This window comes from Alosa sapidissima, chromosome 22 (assembly GCF_018492685.1).
Source record: "Alosa sapidissima isolate fAloSap1 chromosome 22, fAloSap1.pri, whole genome shotgun sequence".
Classification (NCBI taxonomy): domain Eukaryota; kingdom Metazoa; phylum Chordata; class Actinopteri; order Clupeiformes; family Clupeidae; genus Alosa; species Alosa sapidissima.
Genome location: NC_055978.1, coordinates 1,051,105 through 1,077,032, shown reverse-complemented (window position 1 = coordinate 1,077,032; position 25,928 = coordinate 1,051,105). Strand labels below are relative to the sequence as shown.

The 25,928-nt window shown below is 39.4% G+C and overlaps 1 protein-coding gene across 2 annotated transcripts in view; it reads right to left on the bottom strand.

Annotated features, from left to right (window-relative positions):
• Nucleotides 1-25,928, bottom strand: part of LOC121696874 (mitochondrial pyruvate carrier 2-like) — a 77,314-nt gene that overhangs the window by 23,879 nt on the left and 27,507 nt on the right. For both annotated transcript variants that reach the window (XM_042077961.1, XM_042077960.1), the window contains exons 2-3: nt 11,362-11,402; nt 11,089-11,173 (exon numbers count right to left, since the gene is read on the bottom strand). In XM_042077961.1, the coding sequence (XP_041933895.1) occupies nt 11,089-11,173; nt 11,362-11,402 (126 nt within the window). The remainder of the gene's footprint in view (nt 1-11,088; nt 11,174-11,361; nt 11,403-25,928) is intronic.

The following is a 25,928-nucleotide window of genomic DNA, read 5'->3' as shown; positions in this document are numbered from 1 at the left end:
GTTTGTTGCTTAAAACGTTGCTAACAGGTTCAAAATGTTGTTTGAGAGCATACAGTAAATATGTAAATTGGTGGAGTTTTGAGCAAGAACGTCATTTGCATTAACACCAAATTGTCTTACAGTGAAAGCGAACGGGGCATACATTCACGTCAAAAACAAACTATTTTACACCACTGACAATGTTAAAAATAGAAAGACACTTCTGTGGTAGTGTGGTGAGGTTGTCCATCGAAGTATTGTAAGCATACAATAAGTGTTTCGAAAGATTAAAAAAAATATTTTATGAAGGGTGTGTTTTTGGTTAGCTGTCTTTCTGTTGTGGCCACTGTGAAGAAAAGGCTTTTTAACAACATTTACATTCATTCATTTAGCAGACAATTTTTATCCATAGCGACTTTCATATGTCAATTAAATTAAACCAATGACACAACAGTGGAAGCAGGGAATTGAACCCCCATCTTTTCAGGCTACTGCATGCTAGCCCAGCTCCCAGTGATCATTATTAGTATTAGGAAATGGTTTATAAAACATGTATCCACACCCTAATTAATCATTAGTGCATGTGTATGTAACATCTGTTAAATAATGGAAATAATACTAAATCAACAAATTATTATTGCATCATGTATTAAGTATTAAAAATAATTATTACATCCGGTCCCTTGCGTTGGCCGTGAAGCCCCTTTGAAAATCATAGGTTTACAGGCCACGGTGGCCTTGGTGCCCCCTTCTTTCAATATTCTGCTTTTTGTCCTCCTAATAGCGATTTTTATTTAGCCTGTGGCCTGTCAAAATAATCTTAGCATTCACAGTGCAAATTAATTTAGTCTTTTACGCAGTGGAGTAAGTGACAGCGCAAGAAAGTGCGTCCAAATTCACCCATTCTTCTCAGTTGAACTACTCGCGAAGTAGCCTATTCATCACACAGACATCACAAGTATCACAATTATGAACATATTTTCGATGCTTAAGACATTATTTTGTACTTGACCTTGGTATTAAAAGTAACTTATGGATACTTTATTGTAGAGGGCAGGTATTTTGGTTTTCCAACATCCAACTTTACACTTTACATACAGTGGGCAGTGCTTCGACTTGGGCAGCTTCACTCGCGGTCCACGCGCGGATCACGCGGTATCACGCGATTTTAATTTGTGTTTTTACAGTGACGCTGCAACAACCGGTAGATGGCTCAAGTGAGCAGGGTGTCTCGTAAAAAGAAATGGAGCCTGGAAAACCCTACACAGACTTCACTACAGACTTTAGCAGACTGGTTTAGAAATAATTTAATAGCCAGAAATATGCCTGCCCTGTAGCCTAGAAATCTAGACGCACCCTAGCGGCGGCAAATTCATTTGCTCAGTCTGTACATCTAGTATCAAACCATAGGGATTTCTATCACAGAGCTCTATTTTGTTAGAGAGTCTTAAGGCGGACTTAACAGGATAACGACAGTCCTGCGACGGTGAACAACAAGGAAGGTGGCTATGGTGAACGAAGAGCGGTTGTTTGAATCGTTGTTAGCGTCAACTTTGGAGGAGTTGGACTTGTGCTTTTCTTTGAAAGTTGAGCAACACAATGCACTTAAGTCATTCCTTTCGAAGAAGGATGTATTTGCCGTTTTGCCGACCGGATACGGATATGGTCGTAGCGCTGGCCTATTGCATGCCTAGGCAGTTTGAAAGACAATTCTCTGCCCGCCCCTTAGATTAAGCGAGGTGAATGGTTCGATTCCAGACTATACATTTCAATGATATAGCATGGCCCGCCAGGCTACCTGCCCTGCCCTAATAAAGAAATATTTGGTTAACTGTGAGTGAATCCCATTTGCAGCCGTACAAGAAACGCAGGACAAATTAAACATTCTGGTTTTCTCCGAGTGCAACGATGATAGACATTTGGACAAAATGTAGAGCATATTAACCTCCGTTGCTCAGCCAAATGCCTTCCTGTTACGTCCTGTTATCACGGAGTTACAGGCGATAAACGATTTTTGATGGTCACAAGTTTACTTCATTAGTGGTTTATTTTTTTGATTATTAAAGAGTGTTTTTCATTTAAAGGTTTGACTTTGTGCTTATTCAGTAGAGCATTTAGTGCTCTCCCCAATCCCAGACGTTCACATTGCATGTTTGTTTGTAATGGATGCAACCGCGAGATACGCGTTTGACGGCAATGAGTTGTTAACAGACATGAACCAAGACATATAGCCCAGCAGCAATCTAGGGACTGTTCGTTATTTATTGAAGGGGCCACCGGAGGAATTTTGAGTGCTTCAATCAAAAGTTGCATGACCCTCCCTTGCCTGCTAGAAATTGTTCAATGACCCTCCGACAGAATTGTTAAAAAAGACATGACCCTCCCCTGCCAATTGTCGCTGTCTTCCGCCCTTGCTGCTTTGCGCCACAGCTACACACTGTGATAACGTTCTTAAATCAATCTTTCCTTGCAGCTTGCATGCTATCAGTCCTTCGTTTTCAAATGTGTTGCGCCTGTTTACACAATTTCACAAATAATCATATGTGATTAATAATATGACAAATAATCACGGGGACCGAAACAATGCATGCCAACTTTTTCCGTGTTTATCACGTATTTTAACTTTCCCCCGCTGTCTTGCCGTTTTAATGTTTTCCCGTAGAATATCCCATATTTTAATACTCTCATAACAGCCCTGCCATCGGGCCTGTCTCTGTGTTGCCCTGTTGCTACCCCTTGCCCTTCCAACGAAACAGATGTCTTCAAATTATCGTTTTCCTTGAAGGCGAACTTAGTGATGTTAACCTATTTAAGTTTAACGGTGTGATTGTCGTGAGAGCACGATTCATTGGCGCTTGCATGTTCGGCCTTATGTCTACGTGCGCACTTGAGGCTACTCAGCTACTAGGGAAAGAATTTCCCCTGTTTGTATGTTCATTCCAAGTTGGCCTACCATAACTTACCAACTCTGCACTGTAGACCCTAACTGGCTATTCATATTTTTCTGTGAAATAAGAAAATGTATTTGTTCAACTTTATGAAGCAGAATTACGCACTAGGCTACTTGGAACATATCACATTTGACAAAGGACAGATGTGCTAGTGACAAAATATTAACTTTCAGTGTTTTATGATGTCTTTGTCATGGGGAAGTGTTTTTCCCCATGAATTTATTCTAGGCTACTGTAGTGACTGCCGTGAGAAGCGGGTTCTGTGTTTCGTTCATGTCAGTGACTGACGCGAGAGAAGTGGGGTCTGTGTTGTGTTGCATTGCATTTTCATTGGGCATGCCATGCCGTGCCGTCCACAGCTCTTCAGTCCTGACAAAGCCGAAATTACTCCTTTTGAAACAATGAGTGCAGGAAGCGCGTTTGGTTATATTGCTTGACGGTGGGGATCCCAAGCAGCTTTCAGCCATAAGGCTACTTTGAGAACATTTCCTAATTCACCCGACACTAATATTCAAAATGTTGACAACTATTTCGGCATAGCCTATAAAGCAGTTTAATTAAATGGAATGTTAGTTGTAAACAAACAAGCTACTTGGTGAGGCTTGACCTCACAGATGTGCTCGTGCCTTAGATGGCAAGAAAAATCTTCACGATATAGGCCTATTAACTGACCACCCGATTCACATTGGCTGGGGGGCAGGGGGGCCATCAGACATTTGTGCCCAGTTAATCCGGCCCTGCCCCCAACAAATCACACCTTCCCACCTCTGTAACGGCTTAAAAGACGTCGAGAGGACTCCTAAATCACAGACCTATTCACAAACCTGCGGCATTTCGCCGTGTTTTGAAATCCTATGCAGCTACAGGAGCTTCCAATCGTGAGGAGTTACAGGCAATTTTGCATTGTAGGCATAACTAACATGCAATAACGCCACCAACAACAACCAAAACTAGGCTACTCATTGTCAACATGTAGCCTAAATTAAATGTAACATTATTGTGAATCAAATTAAAATGTTCTCTTTTGCAAATGTAGGCATAGTAACAGATTTAATTTAATAATGTTACAAAGATACTACATCAATCCGTATGTTTCATTAGGCTACTAGGCTATTTGTTTTGCCTTACTCTTGATTCATTTAGGCTAGGCCTTTTTATTCAGGGGCCATATTCACAAAGAACTAAGGCTAAAAGTAGCTCCTAACTGGCGAATTTAGGAGCAACTCCTAAAAATAATGGGCATGTCACTCCCAACTTTAGGACTCCTAATTTTTTTCACTAAAAGTAATTCACGAAGCATTTTAGACCTAAAAGTAGCACCTAAGTCTGGGACAGCTTAAAAGAAGTCGAGAGGACTCCTAACTCACTAAGACCTATTCATAAACAGCTTTTTGTGGCATTTTACGTTGCGATGTTTTGAAATGTGTAGCCTATGCAGCAACAGGAGCTTCCAATCGCGAGGGAACAATTTTGCATTCATAAAAGGAATGCAATAACGCCACCAACAACAACCAAAGAGAAACTCCTAGCTAAAATATTTTATTGCTATTTAGGAGTATAGCCTACTCCTAGTGGTAAGATAAAAGGCTTTGTGAATATGACCCCTGGTGTCTAACCCAATGAAGAATTTTATATAAATCCTGCGCTAACAGTAATCCTCATGCCCCTGAAACCACAGCTGTGGATAGTGTGGAATGTTCAAGTAATAAAACAATCCAATGTGTGTCTCAATTGTCCCCTGCTGACCACCTCACACATTTCTCTAGATTTTGCAACGAACTTACATGACACAATGCCATAAAATATGCCAGTTTTAAGACACAGAATAATGTTTGTAATGATACCAGTTAGGCCTACGTTTAACAGTAACAAGTGTAATGAGCTAGTCATTGTCGAAGGTGCATGGTGAAGTGAAATTCTTACTTTGGAAAACAAACATTTGCTGATATCATCAGAATATTGCAACAGATTATATGTGTTCTGGACTGCAGGTAACTTGTTAAGCCAGTGGTTCTCAAACTTTTATTTCATTCCCCACTTTGATCAAGGGGCATGACTGATGATGGTGGAGATAACGTGTTATCCCGAGGCCTTTGCAAGTCAGCATCTCCGACGGTAGTCTACCCTATTAAAAATATACGTTTTCGATGTCCCAAACGGAGAGCCATACTTTATTGTTTTTAACGATCTCTATGCTACTCACAAAAATGTAGGCATGGGGACATGATGAAGTAGGCTATCCAACTGTCGTGTGTTAAATTATTGTGATTACGAGCCAGTGGTTTTCAAACATTATGCGTGACTCGGACATCTAACTAAATGCAACAGGCTCATATCATCCTCGCATTCGCAAAATGAGGACCAGTGTTTTGTCAAATTGCAAATAGCTATTCGTTTTAACGATTTTTTATGATAGTATGAAGTACTTTTTGTATAGGCTACTATCTTAATCTTGGAATATGGGGAGGGAAGTGGCGCGTCTGCAGAAGTCAGCCAAATATGAATGTAATTCTGCGGCATAAAGCAGATGTATTTGTTTATTGTACAGAAAAATAAAAATGACATGTCAAGCAGTCAATTGACTACATTGCAGTCAAGAAGTAGGGCAAATTAACGTGGGTCATAGTTGTCTAGTCTGTTAAAAACGTTGCTAGATAGTATCAAATCACCAACAACATTGTTTTGCAGAAGCTACAGATTAATTCTGAACAGTTATTTCTCTACTGTTTAAAGGTAGCCTCCTGCTTTTTCAGAAGGGGCGGCAGTCAGGCTACTGACAGAGCGATGTACAGTGGCAGAGCGACGCACAGTGTCTGAAAGTGGTACTAAAGCTTCACGCCTCGTAATACGCGACTGAAGTGGCCATTTGAAAGCGATGCCCACTGTACAAATGTGAATTAATATTTTAGAAATTAAAAAAACATTTCCATGCAAAGGTCATCCTTACCATGGGGAAAAAAAAGTTATGCACACGCAAATAGAACCATTGTTAAGATCTTCATTTAGGTCTATATGTCAGGATTCTCGTATGGACTGTTTTTGTCTCCCCCTACCTGTTGGAGTGTGATCATTCTAGACTTTATTTTTGTAGCCATGTGTTGGGTCGTGTGCCCGGAGTCACACCCATGTCCTTATTTGGGCAACTTCCTGCCTTTGTTCAAATTCCCTCCAATTTCTCTGTTCACCTGTCTCTCATTTTGTGTTGATTTGTGGAGTATTTAAACACTGCCCTTTTTAGTTCACTTTGTCAGATCGTCACGGTATGTACTGTTTGCTACCTGACTGCCACGTGAGTGAGACTAGCGTGAAGCTCTTTAAAGAGAAATTATAGTTTACTGCTCTTCTCGGTTTTGAACTCTGCCTGTTCTTGACGAAGTCTTCTGCCTGTCGGTTTTAGATCCCTTGCCTGTACCTGTCTGTCTGTATCTGTCTGCCTGCCTGTTTACGAAACCTGCCTGTACCTGGACTCTGATTTGCCTGCTGGACTATTTGTGAATAAAGCCTTTTGATCTGCAAATGATTCCTGTTCGTGACACTATATTTCATAGTTTGTAACTGATCTGATTGAATCTGAGAATTACACTCTTTTTACATCATAAATATGGTGTGCAACCATACAGAAACAACATTTTTCACATGGCAATATTATACATATTCAAAAAGTGGATAAATAGATTCAAGGTTCCAACAAATTGAATCATTTGACAAATTTCAGATTGGCAAGGGAATGGTAGAGCAATGTGTATGCTAGCTTGCCTTTAAGAGCACAGCTCCTTACATTTGTATGGCTCTTGTTTTTAAGTCAGCAAATTCCATCGCCATGTCACATCCATAACGTTTTATAGGAAAAGTTTATGCTACACATACAGTGTTGATACGACAATGTCCAAAGTGTCTGTGCAAAGCTGATTTATGTACGGGATAATGTATTGACGCTGGTCATTATCGGGCAATAGGTCCTGACAGGGCGAACCGGACCCCGACGTGCAACGGAGGGGCCTTCCACCCTGAAGGGACCAATTTCCCGATGATGACCGGCGTTCTATACATTATCCCGCTTATTACATGGCTACTTGCCAAAACGAAACGATAAACTCCCCACGATATGTCTCTTTAGCCTACATAGAGGCTATAGCCTGTTACCGTTTATTGTGACTTTTGCTGAGAAACAAATGGTTTGCAAAAACACACGCTGAACTTGAATCAAACATTCTTTAGAACACAGCTGATCAACCGTCTGCTTTTCACTTTTGAATGAAGTTCCAGTACTTGCGGAGTGATATGAAAGACGTGAATTAGAATCACAAAACCCATTTGCCTTGACAGCGCTCTGTTATACTTAACAACGGTCTGTTATCGCTTCGACCTGAAGGGACTTCTGATTTTCTGATAATTACCGGTGGACCTTTATCCCGGTTATTATACGAGAAAAGAAACTTAACACAATGGGTCTTTCGTGGCTTCCGCTGACAAAATAAATAGTTCACAGATAGAACTTGACAGTTTCAGATGTTGAGTGGCAACGTATTAATAGCTGACTTTCACTTTCAATGAAATTCCATTGCAATAAGCGAACAGACTTCTTGTGTATGAAAGACGTTAATTAGAAGCACAAAACCGGTTGCCATTGACAGCAGTGATTATATACTTTGCCGGTGATATAGATTTAACAGACCACCGAACGTTGGGAAGGCCATTCATGTGAATGGAACTTTCTGCAGCACTAACAAATTGTGCCCCTTTCTTACTTTAAAAAACTTTAATGGTGCATTATGGATGTGACGTTATGGATGTTACATAATGTGAATTTACAAGACTGGAGACTTTATTTTACCTCAAAGCCGATAAACATATCTTCTGGTGGCATGCCAGTTTCAACGCATTTCACCTTAGTGTTTACAATTGACATTTCAGAGATTATTAGGCTGATCAAAACCACAGGGAGGCCTAAGCATTAGCAAAACACATAAACATAATATTAAAATACCTCCAGTGATTGACAGCCTATTTTCGAGTGGCCAAATAGGGGAGACCGGGGCTGGTTGGAACAGGGGCAGGTTGAAACACTGTTAATATCCAGGCTACTAGAGGGAGCTGCAACAAAATTCCAACACTAAACTGACGGCCTTATTGAGTAGAGTAAACTCACGTATGTAACTGGTCTCCAGGTCATTAACCCTTTAGGTGAGAACAACTTTTTGATTTTGTAGTGTCAAAACTTAGAATATGCACCTCCCACTAAATACATCCTAGAAGGGTAATAGTTAGGGATATAAAAAAAATATTCATTATAATTGATTGCTAGGGGACTCATCTATAATTTAAAATGAAGTTTAAAAACCTGAGGTGACTGATATTAGCAGGCTAACAGCATTTGTGCAAAAAAGTTTGACCTAATGTGGGCGGGGCAGGTTGGCACACTGATTTTGGGGTTAGTTGGCACATACATTCCCTATGGCTATTTTGTGACAAATCTATAAACTTTGTATTTTACACATAAAAACATCATCAATCTTTATTTTAACATTGTTATTGTAATTACTGAACATAGTTTTACATTTGGAAGCATTTCAGACCTTTTTAAACATTTGAAGTAAAAAAAAATCGGTAGGGACCAAATTGGTCTTGACAGTGAGCCCTACTGAAGAAAAACACACAGAAAATAAATCAGCAAAGCCCTACAGGTAGTGATATAGATGAGCACTTCAAACAAAATCAAAAGAAGTACTGCAAAGGACTATAACATAGGTGTTCCAACCAACCCCGACTACATGTGCCAACCAACCACGTGCATGGGGCAGGTTGGCACACGTGCACAACACCACTTTAATCATAATAACTCAAAACAAGGGATCATTTGTTGACATTGAATATATACATTTTGTAGCTGAGATCCCAAGCTTTCAGTTAATCACAATTTGACCATTTCAACGCATTGTAAGACGGAGAAATATAACCAAGAGTGAAAAGTGTTCCAACCAGCCCCGGTCTCCCCTAACAAAAATCTCAGTGATTATCTTTCCGTAATTGTCATACTGTTGTTTGTTGTACAGTAACTGGATCGTTGTCGTGAAGATGGATGACTGCAGCTGGAGTTAACTTCCTTCTGTTGCAGATGTGTTCAGCCTGTCGTTCACGTCTGCTTAACAGTTTCATTTGAAATGTGACGATCCACTATTGACAAAGGTTTACAACACGATATGCCAGCATTTTAAGTGTCAGATCCTCTGTAGCTAATAACCACAGAGTAACATGAGTTAACGCCAGCAATAAACATGTGTGTGTGTGTGTGTGTGCACGCGTGCATGTACTGGTTACATTTTGCTTAACCAAGGTTATACTTCAATCCCACTTCAGTCATTTTAACTTTTGATATTACTGGTTAAACTCTTTTTGTAGTTTTATTAGTTTCAATTTCTGCCATATTCAACAGTTTGTGTGTGTGTGTGTGTGTGTGTGTTCACGTGCATGTTCACGTGCATGTACTGTATGTGTCCAAATCACAAATGAGTGGGTAGGTTGATGCGGGCTTTCATTAAATTTTCCAATACAATTGAGAGTTTTATATTAAAATAACTTTTTCTTAGTTTTACATTGGTTGTACCACCTGACATGTAAACTGTACAATTCCAACTATGAAGAGCAAGTAGCTATTCTTTTTAGCAATATTTGAGAGAGATTTACACATTTTTCACTCGTCAGTAAAGGTCACTTGGGGTCCTCTTGATGAGGCAATATTCTGTTTACTCTTTTCCTTCTTCAATTCAAAATAAACATTCTGTAATATTTCAGATATACAAATTTCCGGACAAAAGTTTTCTTTAAATTTTCCAAACAATTTAAGACCTATTAAACTAGGATTTTTTCTTCAGCTGTGCTTTATATACACCTTTCGCTATAGACCAGGTTTTTCTTTGTCAATTGCTTAAAGATTTTTAGAGAGTATATGAGAGCGATTTTTGGATCACGTGCCAGCACACCTTATGCTGCTAATTATCCTGGACACAAGGTTTAATAGAAGAGGAGTGCATGGTGAAAAATCAACACTTTATTGCTTCAAGCCACCTTGCACTGGATGCATAATATAGTCTTCTTAAATTAAGTCAAAATTTTATTTAACTTTGCAGTGTACGTTTAATTCTATATTTGATACTTTTCACATAGTGTTAATTTGCATCTCTTAACTCACCACATTTCTCTAGGTCACTTGATATGACTTAGAAACACAACTGAGACCTAGCACAAGGTCTTGTGAAGCTGTGTTCAAAAGTAGATCAATATAGAATGAAAATATGAGTACTTTAGACCATTATTTGCCAAGGTATGCTCATGCTTTTTGTAACTCCCCATAGGACTTTTGGTTATCCAAAATGCATACTGACAATCAAATGCTTACTGTCTATGACCCCCTTTGTGTAGAAGCATAATCTTGGTCTCAAATGAAAGGTAACACATTGAAGTTTCATGCTTGCATTTGAATTGTACTTCAGGGGTTCTGATATGGAATGACTACACTAAATATGGAATAATTACACAAAAATATAAATCTTTGCAATTTATATTTCAATTCAATTGGTGTGTATAAGATGGACTATACATCTGCTCAACTTATATTGGATAAAATAACATGATTATTAAATGTCTATGGATTCCTGTGAATATTTCAAGACCCATACACTGTAAATCTAGCATATTGCTAAGGATATACACTGCAGGTAGGGAAGCACCAAAGGCAGAGGAGTGCATTTTTGATTAAATTTAAGTGAGACATAGTTAGATTAATCTGACAATGTAAAGCACTACACATATTTTGCATGAAAAAAAATTGTCATGTATTGATTCCCAAGAGTCCAAGCTTTCAAATTATGTATATGTCAATCAAATAATTATGCTACATAACAATCTGATGTATAAAAATGATTTAGAATGTTGGGGGGGGGTGGGGGAGGGGGTAACCGCCCCGCCAGCGGGTCACTGCAGATTAAGTAATATTTCCACAACTTTCACTTGCAAGATTTGCCAATAGAACAAGAAGATTTTCAGTGCAAAAATGTCAAAAATAAGTCAAACTGTTCCAAGTTGTCTCAATTTGCACAGAGCAAGCTGTTGTCATATGGCTGAGGTCTCAAGGAATAGTTACAACAGGGGCCCTGCTCACCTGTGGTTGTTAGCACAGCAGACTGATAGGTGCTGAGTTTCTCTGCAGGGCGAGTGAAGTCAGAAATGCCAGCAATTACCAATCCCTGCCAGAAATGTAAAATCATAAAGCTGAAGCTGAATCATCTCTATTTACTAATAAACAATAGTTTCATACCATTATTGAAAATCAATTGAAAAATGCAAGCTATAAAGTGTAAAGATTTCCTTGAATTCTGACAGAATGACTAACCTGATGAGGATGTATCAGGTTAGAGGAATGTGAACAACTTACCCATTTAACCCATGGAGCCCAGAAGAAGACTGTCTTTGGACCTATGACCGAGAGAAGAAAAAAATACTTTCAATTCAATTCCTACCAAACCAGATCCAACAACTGGCTCACTCTTAGGGTCCCTAATGCACATACTGAGCTTGGCAAAGCTGCATTTGTTTTCGATGGCCCTAGTACCTGGAACGCTCTGCAAGAAACACTAAAATTAGAGGTACTTCCCTCTGCAACTGTTTTTAAGCAATTGGTGTCAAAACATATATATGTTTAAAAAATGTAAAAATATAATTTCAAATATATATTTATTATATATATATATATATATATATATATATATATATATATATATATATATATATATATATATATATATATATATATATATATATATATATATGGTTTTTTAATGCATGACCTTTCTTTGTAAATTCGTTATCATTGTAAATGAGGGAAACCTCAATGCCCTATGAGTATAAATAAAGGTTTGAATTGAAAAAGACTTGCACTTGCAATTAAATACTAAAAATCTGGTTAGATTTAGGCCCTAGCCGTGGCGCAACTGGCTGGGGCACCTGCACCGTACGCCGGCGACCCGGGTTCGATTCCCGCCCCGTGGTGCTTTCCGGATCCCACCCCGATTCTCTCTCCCACTCACTTCCAGTCATTCTCACTGTCCTGTCTAATTAAAGGCATAAAAAGGCCAAAAAAATATACTTAATTTTTTTTTTTTTTTTTTTTTAAATAACATAAAAAAAAAAAAAAAAAAAAAAAAATCTAGTTAGATTTAAGCGTTTATTAAATTCAATTCAAATCACTTTATTCATCACCAGGGGCCATTGCGTGTAAACATTATGGTCAGTGCATGGTCATGGTCAGTAGTGAAGACCTAAATACATTTAGGGGTGTGTCCAGTCCACATTCGGGGTAATTTTTCAAACGTCAGGCGCTTGGCACAAAAAGGTTGTTCTTATGTTTCTTAATCAGTCATGGGTGTGTTTTGGGTGTAACATCATTTAAACCAATGAGAATGACATCTGTCATTCCCTTTAACAGCAAGCAGCGCAACTTCAAACAGTGCATCGGTATTTTAATAGTTAGTGGCGTATTTGAAGGAATCTGCTTGCATGCTAGACCGTATGGAACAGGTATTCCACTAAGCCATGCTTTACTAAAACCTGTTTGTGACTAGCAGAGTATAGCCTACACACACAAATTTGCACTAGTCTATTATTTGAACTCCTAGGCAAAGTGAAACTAACTTCACCGTGGTCTCATGGTCAACGACAAAACAGTTCTACACAGTTAATTACTTTCAGTATTGACTGACAAGGGGTTACCATCAAAAACGTAGCCTGAAAAAAGCAGCACTTACTACAATAATGTTGGAATGACTGAATAAAAAATCTTAAGGATATTTATCCTGCAAAGGAGTTGCTGCTTATATCTCGCTTACATGCGCATTTCGCTATAAACCAGGTTTTTGTTCGTCTGTGGCGTAATGATTTTTAGAGGGTGGAAGATAGCGATTTTTGGAACATGCGCCAGACCACACCTTCTGCCACACCCCTGGGCACAAGGCTTAATAAAAGTGATGCGCATGGCATAAAATTTGCCCCTGACTTGAGTGTAAGATAGGAATAAACTTTGCGCTGTGATAAGAATAAGCTTTGCACCGTGTTTCTGATCATCAAAATAGAGCAATAAGTTTTTAGTGACATTGCATTTGTATTTGGTTCCACACATTGTACCTACAGCACCCAAATCAGAAAAGGTAGGGGCATTGTGTAAAATGCAAATAAAAACGGAATGTGGTTATCTGCAAATTTCATAAACCCATATTCAGTTGCAAAAAGGACATAGAATCATGTTGAAAATGTCAAATTTGACTTTTTCGTGGAAAATATAAGAACATTTTGGATATGATGCCAGCAACAAGTCTCAAATAAAGAGCTGGAACGGGGCAACAAAATGCTGGAAAGGTTGTGTAATGATAAAGACAAAAACAAAAGTCATGATCCGCTTTGGATCAAAAATATCCCTGCCATGTCACGTTCTCTCTTTGCTCCAGGTTTTGCCCAGCCCACGTCTCACTTGCTCTTCCCTGTTCTCTGCTGCACACACCTGTGGCTAATTGGTCCTTGTCTGTGCCTGTATTTAAACCCTGCTCTGAGGGTCATGCAGTGCTGGATTAACTCCTCGCCTTCCTCGTGCTGTCTGGAGCCTGAATCTCAGTTCTGAAACTTCTCTCGCTCTCTCCTGCCTATCTCTGGATTAATCTGCCTTGGATTGTGGTTCATGTTACCTTTGGATTTCTTGGATTGGCCTTTGTTGGACTGCCTGGACTGGGTTTTAATCCTAGCCTGGTTACAAAAGTTACAAATAGCTTCAAAATTGAAATTTTAATAACAAATATAGACCAAGAGACACCGGCCACTTGTGTAACTGTTGGCTTTTACAATAGGAATCAAAAAGGTGACGAAAGATCGTTTTTCATTAGCTCCTCTAATGAGAGGATGGTGATGGTTAGCAGCTGTGAAGTGTTTCTTTTCTCAAGAAAGACTACTGTCTACAGAAATGTAGGTTAAACATATCATACAACTATCTACAATCATCCAAAAATGAATGGCCAGAGATGAATTACCAGAGAGCTATTAATTAAGGGAAAAAGTGCAACATCTAAGTAGTAGTAGGCCTTTATTGTCACAGTCACAAAGTAACCAGCGAAATGAACCATCAACCTGTCCATACAAACATACATATAATATGACAAGGGGGGTAGACAGGACAGGGAGACAGGGCGTTGAGGAAGAATACAGCATAACATGAGGAGAGGGGAGGAGAAAAAAAGGCAACCCCCAGACTATGCTCCTGTGGGGAGTACAGTGTGGGAACAGGAAAAAAACACCTCAGCAACATTAGCACATACACTTTACACAACATGAGAGACACACGGCTTGCAACAAGGGGGAGGGAGTGGGGGGGGGGGGGGGGGTGGAGGGGATACCAGTGCAGGCAGGCAGCCAGCCATCCGGTCCTGCAGCCATTTCGGCGCTGGTCAGACCCGCTTGACAGACTGGGGGGTACAAGCGGCGAAGGCGTGGGATGGGGGGTAGTGGGGGGGTGAATGCATGTCTGTATATATGTTAGATGTATGTGTAGGCCTGGTGAAGCGCTCCGCCTGGTGCCCAAAGTCTTAGTGCCTCAGTCCGCAGGATTGTCAAAGCGATAACACAGCAAGTTGCTATGGAGACAGCCTTGGTCATGTCCCAGTCAGAGTCCACAATCAGCAGGTGTCTGTGGGGAAAGGGATGCAAGAGCGTCTCGCTGCAGTGCTCTTCCGGGGGAGTTGTTTTCCAGCAGCGGCCTTGGCCGAGGCCAGTGCTGGTTAAGGGGCGCCAAAAGCAGATAAGATTGTAGTTGTTTGGTCTTGGGGCGGGTAGCCGCATTCCAATTTGCACGTCTACCCTCTTAGTCCATTCTGGTCCAATTGCCTTTGTAAAGCAGTGAGTTTCTCCATGATGTTATCCAACTTAGTATCCAACCTAGCATCCATCTGATCCATCCTGGTATCCATCAAATGCTTGATAGTCCCAGTCTGGGTGACGACGGCTCTGCCCACTGCTTCAATCATAACGGGCAGCCTTACAGGGCTTTGAACAGCTGTCACCGTTTTTAGATTTCCTCGATAAACCAGGGCAATGCCTAATCCAATCAGCATAAGACCTGTTATCATGGTTCCGAATAGGTAGATATCTTCAATGTCCTCCACAGAAAGAGCCGCCAGGCACACGACCCGCCACTTCTCCCACGCGTCCATCGAGTAGCCAGCTGCGAACGTTCCGGCAGGGCAGTCGGGTTCCCCCTAGCCTGGGTGTTCCCATGCTGCCTTGCGCGCGTTTTGATTCACGCTGATAAGGCAGCCTGGAGACCATGGAGCAAATTTTCGCCTGAGATAGGGAACCAATCACAGAACAGGTGGGAAAGCAAGACGATGATGAGCTATGCACAGATGCATTTGATAGACATCCGTGGCACCCAATAAACGGATCTGGGCATTTTTTTCAAATACAAGAAAATGAACGTTTGGCTCCCAGACCACGTCTCATTGAGAAGTGGTGGCGCTAGCCAGGCTAGGTTCCCCCGAACCCAAGCTTCTCGTCGAGAAGATGGTGTCAATTGCGTTGAGAGACCAGTTGATCAAATCCATGATTTTTTAGTTTGGAGAGCAGTGCAGAGAGAGTCTCTCAAAGTATAAGACAGTAGACTACACGAGACAAAGAAGCACAGCAGGGAAGACTATCCTATAGCATGACTTATGCTTATAGTTCTATTCCAACGTTGATTTCTACCCAACGTATAGTAAAAAGAAAAGACAAATTTAAAACTAGAAACCTAACAAATATTCTTTCCATACCTCAGCATATTCCTCAAAAGCCAGAGGCATTTTCAGCTAACATGGGTTTACTAAATATAGGTGCACTTACTACCAAAACCTTTGCAATCAATGATTTTATTAGTGAAAAAAAATTGGATTTTCTGTTTCTTGTTGAAACCTGGCTGACTTCAGACAGCGAAGCTGTTCTTGTTGAGACTTGTCCCCCAAATTATAATTTCTTCCACTCAATTAGACAAGGCAAACGAGGTGGTGGAATTGCCTCCATTCTCTCAAACAAATATAGTTGCACACGAGTCAACTTTGGCGAATTCGCTTCCTTTGAGTATATTGCCCTCACTCTGAAGGCTGACCCAGCTGTACTTCTATTAACCTTATACCGCCCTCCTAAACTATGGACTGGCTTTCTCGACCAGTTTTCTGAACTTATGTCGCTCATCATCACTAGCTATGATCGGATAATTGTAAATGGCGACTTCAATATTCATGTCAATAAGACAACTGATGCTAAAGCCAGTAAGTTCCTTAATGTGTTGGACAGTTTAGAGCTAAAGCAGCATGTTACAGGACCCACCCACAACCTTGGCAACACCCTCGATCTAGTCATTTCCAGAGGGATAGAAGTCACAGACTTATCAGTAAATGATATAAATATGTCTGATCATCATTGTGTATCTTTTAATATTGTACTACATACTCCAAAAATTCATCCCGAAATTGCAATCAAATCGCGACTCTTGGACATTAGAGCAGAACAGCAGTTCATAGCTCTTATAGACTCCATAAATTTAGATATTTTACATCATCCCATTGATCAAATGGTAGAGGCTCTCAATCGTGAATTAGGCGCTCTGCTTGACAGAGTGGCACCCTTAAAGACTAAAAAAAGGCCCTGTAGCAAACTGACACCTTGGATGAACGAAAATATCCATGATCTAAAAAGATCATGTAGGAAAGCTGAGAGAACATGGAGAAAAACTAAGTTACAGGTTCACCGTGCCATTCTAAAAGAAAAAATTGCAAATTATAATAGAGCTATTCGGAATGAGAGGAGGAACCACTTCTCTAAGGTAATTGCTGAAAACAGTGGAAACTCTAGGGTGTTGTTCTCTACCATTGATAGGCTATTGCATCAAACACCTTTTGATACACTCAGTCAGGCATCCTCTCTAAGATGCGAAGAATTTGCAGACTTCTTCAAAAACAAAGTCATTTCTATAAGGGAGGCTATTGGTAACACAAGTAATATGTTTGATAGTACACCCAAAAACAGCCCCCCAAAATTAAGGTCCTTTAGCACTATTACTCAATCTGAGCTTGGTAAAATTATAACTCAAACCGGCTCCTCAACATGTGTTTTAGATCCAATCCCTACTACATTCCTCAAAAAAGTATATGATGGCTTAGCTCCCTTTTTTCTCAAGGTAATAAATACCTCATTAGAAACAGGTATATTTCCAACTGCTTTTAAAACCGCTGTTGTGAAACCTTTACTTAAAAAGTCAAATCTTGACCATACCAATCTGAGCAACTACAGGCCTATATCAAATCTATCGTTTTTGAGCAAAGTACTTGAAAAAGTTGTTTGTAATCAGTTAAATACCTTCCTCAACGAAAACAGTATCCTTGAAAAATTCCAATCAGGTTTTAGATCAAATCACAGCACAGAAACGGCTCTAGTAAAAATAGTCAATGATCTCAGACTAGCTACCGACTCAAACAAAGTCTCAATCCTTATTCTTCTGGATTTGAGTGCGGCATTTGACACCATTGATCATAGCATCCTAATTCACCGCCTTGCGAAGTGGGTGGGTCTCTCTGATAATGCTCTAAACTGGTTTCAAACCTACATTACTGGCAGAGATTTTTATATCAGTCTAGGAGATCATGTATCTGAAAAACATGACTTGCCTTTTGGTGTGGCCCAGGGGAGCTGCCTTGGTCCCCTGCTATTTTCTCTATATATGCTTCCATTGGGAAACGTCATAAGTCAACATAATGTAAACTTCCACAGCTACGCAGATGATACCCAATTGTATCTTTCTGTTGAGCCAACTAACCCAGATGGCCTTTGCTCCCTCACTGCATGCCTAACCTCCATTAATCAGTGGATGAGCAAAAACTTTTTGAAACTAAATGATGACAAAACAGAGGTACTTCTGGTTGGACCAAAACTAAAGCGAGATATTATTCTTAGTAATCTGGGGAACTTGGCACACCAGGTCAAACCAAAAGTAACAAGCCTCGGTGTCATCTTAGATGCAGAGTTAAGTTTTAAGCCCCATATCAGTAAAGTTACTCAGACAGCCTATTTCCACTTGAGAAACATTGCCAAAGTGCGGCCCTTTTTAACTCAACAAGATGCAGAAAAACTAATTCACGCCTTTATCACTAGCAGGTTAGACTACTGCAATGCACTTTTCACTGGTCTTCCCAAAAAACATCTAAAGAAATTGGCACTCATACAGAACTCTGCGGCTAGACTTTTAACTAAGACTAAGAAGAGAGAACACATCACCCCTGTGTTGGCTGAACTGCACTGGCTCCCTATTTCCTATAGAATTGATTTTAAGGTTATGTTAATTACTTACAAAGCTCTGAATGGCATAGCACCTTCATATATCTCTGAGCTTTTAATATCTTATCAACCACAAAGGAAACTTAGATCATCCAATTCTAATCTTTTAATCGTACCCAAAGTGCTCCACAAACAAAGTGGAGAAGCTGCGTTTATCCATTATGCCCCCAAACTATGGAACACCCTGCCTCTGTACATCAAGCAGGCGAGTTCAGTAAATATTTTTAAAAAAGATCTGAAAACATACCTGTACAGGAAAGCCTTTAGTTAACTCCTCTTATCCTGTAGACTACATTTTCAGATTATTCTACATCTGCTACTATTGGAGGGCGCAGCCAGCCAGAAGCAGATGGGCTCCCCCTATTAAGTCAGGTTCTGCTCAAGGTTTCTTCCTGGAATATGGGAGTTTTTCCTTGCCACAGTTGCCATATGGCGTGCTTGTGGGGGGTAAGAGGGTTAAGGCTGCCAGTCTTATGACGTCATTTTCTATATTTTTGATATGTTGCTGAGCATATCACAAACAGCAAAGAAAAGTGATTGATAATGACTGACTGACTACTATTGTGTTACATGCTTCAAATGTAAAGCACTTTGAGCTGCATTCTGTGTATGAAAGGTGCTATACAAATAAAGCTTTATTATCCTAAGCATGGCAAGACTATATTTTAATTTTTCTAGTGAAATTCATGCTCATCAATCACATTATTCCTAGCTTCTGTCCCTCTGTTTCAAGTTAACATGAGTGTCATTTGATTATATAATCAGAACAAATGCAAAGAAATTAAAACACAATAGGCTAAACGTCCTGTGCCGGTCAGTAGGCTAACTCCCATCTCGTATGGCAAAATAAACTGATTTGATTGATTATGAATTGTGTCGCGATCACACACAATTGAACTTAACACAGCAACCTCAAACACCACTGTTGAACCTCATGCTTAAGGCATGTAAGAAATAAGCAGTTTATGAACTATCCTTACCTCTTTTTATCAAGTCAATATTATGACCAAAATAATAACATTGGCATATTTAAAGGCTGTTGTGAGCTAGCACAACAACCTAATATATGCTGCAATGGCTAATCATTTCATATAATAAATGATCATTTCACATTCTGACTTTTCTGGTTGATTATATATCCATGCTGATCATCTTTGATTGTGCCAGCAGTGTTTTGTGTTATTACAGGATTTATGATTTTAACGCTATTACATGATGCTGACTGACTGCTGCATCAAGGCTTTAGGCTAACCAAAACCTGTCCTTGTTCAGTTAAATTCTTAACAAACTATAACTTACTGTTTAATTCTGTGTCAACTTTCAGAGAGAAGACATGTATGACTCCTTTGTGGCCAAATTTCACAACTTCTAAGAAAGTGTATCGTCTTTGTGTAAACCGGGTTTTGAACAGGGAAAATAGAAAAAAGTTAGCCTACAACTGTGCCCCTTCTCCCATACGGATCAACACCCCAAATCAGGACAATTTTAGTGAAATAACGTTCCTGTGACAGGCTATCAAATATTGAACAATGGGATAACGTTTCATAATCACCTTTATTGATGCCTGACATGTTGATATTGATGAAATACAGTACAGAGATGTAGCTTAATGAAAGGCAACTGCAGACAACAACGTTCAATAGGTTCAAGTGTCCCTTGCCTACCAGTTGGCGGTAAATAAAGCGGGGAGAACCGGCACAATTGTAACACTTTTTTATTTTTCCAATTCAAACTCGATTTACACAAAGACGATAGACTTGAGAGATGTGAAATTTGACCAGAACAGAGTCGTACATGTCTACTCCATGAAAGCTGAAACAGAATTTTAAAAATATGTTATAGTTTGTCAATAATTTAACTTAACAGCGACATGTACCTTTGTTACAACCTTGACGCAGCCATAAAAAAGTGCGGTACAGTTGTAACAGTATAGCGTAATGAATCTAACATTGTTAAAATCTTGAATCCTATATATCCTATACATATTTTACCACAAAACACTGCTGGGTTAAACAAAGAGCATCTGTTTTCATATAAAATCAACAAAAAAGTCCAAATGTATGACTGGCCATGAGTGGTATGAGTGGCCATATCCACTTGATAAAACCAGTAAATATAGTTGATAAACTGCTTATTTCTTACATGTCTGAAGCATTTGGTCCAACAGTGATATTTCAAGTTGCTGTGTTAACTTTAATTGGGTGATCGCGACACAAAAATCATAATCCATAACTCGCAATGAGAATGTTCGCGCATGCGCGATATAATCCAGTTCATTTTGCCATAGAGACAAGTGTTACAACTGACCCGCACAGGTATTTTCATTTAATTGCATTTGCTGTGACTATATAAATCAAATGGCACTCATGTTAACTTGAAACAGAGGGACTGAAGATATGAATGACATGTGATTGAAGTCCACACACTCAAATTTCATGAAGCAAACTTAAACAAACAGTTGCGGTTAAAAAATAAATAAAAAATCGCGATGCACCTTTTGCACCTTTTTGCTTAATATCTCTGGTCGTATTTATAGTAGACCATTCATATTTGGATGGCTGTAAGATTATACATAATTACATGATATGTGTCTGTTTACGTTTCCGTAGCTACACCATATCTTGAGAATAAAACACATTACATTTGTACAGTTCTCCCCAATATAAAAAAGAATGTCAAAATACAAAATGCACATACTGGAACTACACTTATACATACCAATATTGTACTGATCTTTTATATTAATACTGTCATACTGTAGACTAGGGCTACAATATGTGTATCGAAACCAAAAACACTTATATCCATGAAATTGTCGCGGTGTGAAAAGGCAGAATTGTGACTCCTCTCTTTCAGTGTTTCCCGAATCGCTTTACAGCTTAGACAGCCACCTAAGCAACACACATCTCCTGCCTTAACTACTGCTACGTTGTCCAAAAATAAATAAATAATAATTTCATACCTCTCGTAGCTTTCATCGCAGAACTATGCGTGCAACTTAACCAAACACTATAAAAGTACCTTAAACCCCCTGTCCTTGCTCCGTGTCTCTCTCTCTCTCTCTCTCTCTCTCTCTCTCTCTCCTAATGGACATGTCCCTTAGTGTGCACATTTAATCCAAATAAAACATTCACAATCGTGACAATCTTGGCAGCATAACGGCGTCTATAATAATAATAATCCTTACAGAAAAAATAAGGCTTTCGGTGCAGACGGGTCCGGTGCTTGGGCCCTCATAAAACACAACATACTGAAAAATCTTACATCTTTATAATACACTGGTCCAATCGTAGAGGAGAATTCATTGTAATGACATAGTAGGGCTATAGAGGTAAAATAATCTTTTAAAATGTCTACAAGACTTGTGCTCCTGATCTGGGCTGAGGATAAACAAAGATGTTTAAGGCAAAACAGCCCCAGTCCCAACATTTGTGTTGATTCTACGTCTAGCATCATTGTTTCCACAAGAAACAATTGAGATGTTAAAGGGGCCGTGCCACGTAAAGTGAGACAATTTGGGAAAACCTTTCTGCTCAACCTCCTCACATTTTTTTTATTTTTAAAGGAAGTTTAAGTTATACCTTTTCATTGTTGCCAGAACTTTCCTGGAAGTTTGCCTTTTTGTAAGGGACCTCGCAGTTTCAAAATGCAAAGGACCTCGCAGTTTCAAAATGCAAAGGACATGAATCAAAAGCATGATTTTTGGTATGCAAACAGTCCACATACTTTAGTGTCATCCATGTGTCAGACACCTGACAGTCTGTCACACCTGTCAAATGACAATGGCCTAAATATGGGGTTATCTGTAAAAACACCAATCTTTATGACCATCCTGGATGAACAGTATGAGGTGCAAGCCAAATGTGTCTATTTGGTGCAACAGTTTGCCACCCTTTAGACCGCTTAAAAGTGTTAGATCTAACTTTTCTTATTACTGTCCCCTAAGGACATGTCTAAACTTGACCATTAAAGGATAATGCAACAATCGCTAGCGTTTCGTTAGCCTGCCTCTGTGCTGTGGATGCAGGATGTAAACCGATCCTGCTTCGGTCGACGGGTACGATACACTGAACTTGCAAGCGGGATATTCTTCCTACAGGCAGTAGGGGCAGGCGAGAGAGTCTTCATTCGCCCTGTAATGAGTTATTTAACCATATACCGACTAGGGCTGTCACTTTTGTGAAAAAATCCTGTTTGATTTGAGACATAAATGTTCATTGAATCGATAAAATTGATTTTTGATGTCTAAAGACGTTTCCATTTTCAACGCCAAATATAGGCCAATCCACAAACAACTAACAGGCATTAGGACGAACGTAAAGAGGGCGCTTGTAGACGCAAGCCAGCAATATTTCTGATGATTTATTGGCGTGAAGTTTCGTGCACAATGACAAACAGAAGTGCAACATTCTCGAAAACCAGTAAGCCGAGTGGACTGCCATTACATCAGTGACATGACTGCAGGCTTCAACGTAGCTGTGTCTGTGTTTACGATTAGAAATGTCAAACAAATTTCGCCTAAGTAGAACTCGATTGCACAGTTTGCGTAGCCTACCGCTTTGTTCTTCTCCATAGTTTGATATGCCAAAAATCCGAAGTAATTCCACATCTCAAGTTATTAGGGCCCATCACTCGTCTCTCTACATGTCGCACAAGTTGATCGCGTTGTCCTCCATTTTTTGGCAAAACACGAGCAGCACAGCAGCTGATTGAAGCTGTTCCCGGTGCGTAAAATTGGTGGGAATTTTCTTTTTAGCTTTCGCAATGCTTACTGCACTTCGGAATTCTTTTATATTCTTATATTCTTGTTTGTGAATTTTGTTACATCTATTTTTTTATTTGTTTATTTCGTTTAAAATTAATAGTGTAAATATTTGGTTAAAATCGATTCCCTATTTTAGTTTTCGAAACTTGTGTTGTTTGGTCCAATCGATTGTGCAATTGATTTTCGAACGTAAAGTGACAGCCCTAATACCGACTTACGAAGATAAGTACTTAACACGAAAATGTTGCCTGGTTCCCTTTAAGACTTTACAATTATTTTAGTGACTTTTGACCACTAGGGATGCTATAATTATCAACACTTTCACCTATTTAAACCAAACTTGGTATGTGGACTTAGGAGTACATCTTGAGGACACACAATCAATTTGAATCCAGTCCAGTCCAGTCCAATCCAATCCAATCAAGTCCAATCCAATCCAACCTAACACAACACAGTCAAGTCCAGTCCAGTCCAATCCAATCCAATCAAATCCCAAAGTATTGCTTGCAGCTATATTTTTAAATGACTTTTTCACCCGCCCCTGGCTAACAAGCTGTCACACAGCTGTCGCATTACTTTTCAAGAGATGGCAATTTCAAAGGGAGTTGAATAGCATTCATGTGAGTAGCTGTGGCCTATTTCTTTCTAGCCTTGTTAAAACCAAACTTTAAAGAGGTATAGGTGGGCATGGCCAGTGTAAATGTCTTTGCCTGATTGCTGACATAATTTCAAAACTTAGGAGGAAATATCAACAGGAGTTAATGTAGATTAGATTCAACAATACACAAAAGATATAGTGCAGTGTAGACAGTAGTATACAGTTGTTTTCAGAAGGTGGTTTAGAGTAGTATTAATTAAATATAAGTATGTGCAGTGTATTAGCAGTAACCTTATAAGAGCAGAATAAATATGGTTATGTAATATGAACAATGTATAAACAACATGTGAAGAGTTCAGATGCAAAACCCTCTAAATCCGTCTGACCACTTTTCTTTTAAATGAGCATTTAAATTCAGGCTCCTATAGGTTTTTGCCTATAAATCGATATTTCAGACCAGGAAGAGAGTGGTATTTAGTGGGTTTAGAAGTTAAATTATTTGATTAGCGTATACTATGTGTGGAGCGCATCCCCTCACCATCTTTCTCATTTTTGACATAGGTGGCATTTAGAGGCTTTTGCATCTGAACCCTTCATGTACAGATATGTGCAATGTAGTGGCAGTACCATTATAGTAGTAGTAAGAACAATATAGATATATGCAGTGTATTAACAGAATATAATACAGAAAAACTGAATAAATATGGATATTTAGTATGAACCATATAAACAGATATGTACAGCTATGTGCAGTGTGGTAAAAGTACCATTGTATTGCAGAGACAGTAACATTATAATAGTATTAAGAATAAGTGTATGTGCAGGATGAAGAGCAGTAGAATATGGATATGTATATGTGTAATTACAGTATGTAAATGTGTAAATAAATAGACACTATGGATGGGATAGGGTAGTGCAGTTGTGGGGGGGGATGTCGGCCTCCTTGTTGTCCCTGTCAAGGCTGCCATGGTCGTGGACACCTCAACAGGCACAGGCAAGGAGGCATCGGGCGGGGGCAGGGCGGGGGGTGATGGGGGCTTAGTTTGTTGGATGTCACTGGGATGCAGAGCTAGAGTTTAGTAGGGTGACAGCCGCAGGAAAGAAGCTTCCTTTGAACCTACTGGTTCGGGTGCGGAGAGACCTGTAACGCCTCCCAGAGGGGAGTGGGGTGAACAGTCTGTGGTTGGGATGAGAAGTCTTTGATGATGCTGCGTGCCTTATGCAAGCATCGCTTGCTCTGGATGGCCCCGAGGGGAGTGAGAAACCGGTCATGCAGTTTTCACCACCCTCTGCAGTGCTTTCTAGTCATGTGCAGAGCAGTTGCCATACCAAACTGTGACAGTTTAGTCCAGGCAAAGTAAGGTCTGACCCAAAACTAATTGCAACAGAATTTATTTTCACATTTTTATATTTCAATTGGTGATCTAAACACCATAGTAAAAGTCCATGAAAATCCAGTTGGTGGAAATATGTTAAAATGAGGGTTGTTTTATGCATTATCCTTCAGCAAATACTGACAAAACTGTAATTAGAATGTTATAGAATAAGCATTCTAAAGAATATCTGACCCCATCTAACTTAACATGGAATTTTAGAATATTGCATTGTTGAGGAACATTCTTTTATTTTCAAAGAGTTAGTACAGGCTTATTTCAGACTGGTTTGTTGCTAATTGGTGTCTATTTTTACATTTTGGCCCTTTGAATCAATGGAAATGGTTGTTGAGTCTTAGAGCCAGTGTGTTTTTGCATGTAAGTGTTCCACAATGTTAAAGTTATACAAACACATAGTTAAGCATTATTTAGCCTAGGAAAGTGTTTTTGGTGGTCTGATTTAGAGGTCACTGAATCATATACAGTATAGGCCTATCACACGAAAGTATCAGTCCATCATTTTCCAAGACTTATAGACTTAGTAGTAGTAACTAGAAAAGCATTTCCTGAAGGAAATACAGTGCATGAAAATGCAAAAAATATGATGTAAAATATCATACAGAGTAAAAACAAACTATATTGGTTGCTAGGTAGATGAGGTTTAATATAGTTGGCATGACTGAACAGTTAAATAGGTGGATAGTTTAAATGGTTAAATTATTTAGGTAGATAGTTGACGATAACTGACACTTGGAATGGCTCTAATGTTTGCTAGTAGTTATGCTAACTATGTTAACAAAGATAATAATGTTAACCAAGTTACTATGCTAACTAGCATGCTAACAATGTTAAAATGCTAAGTA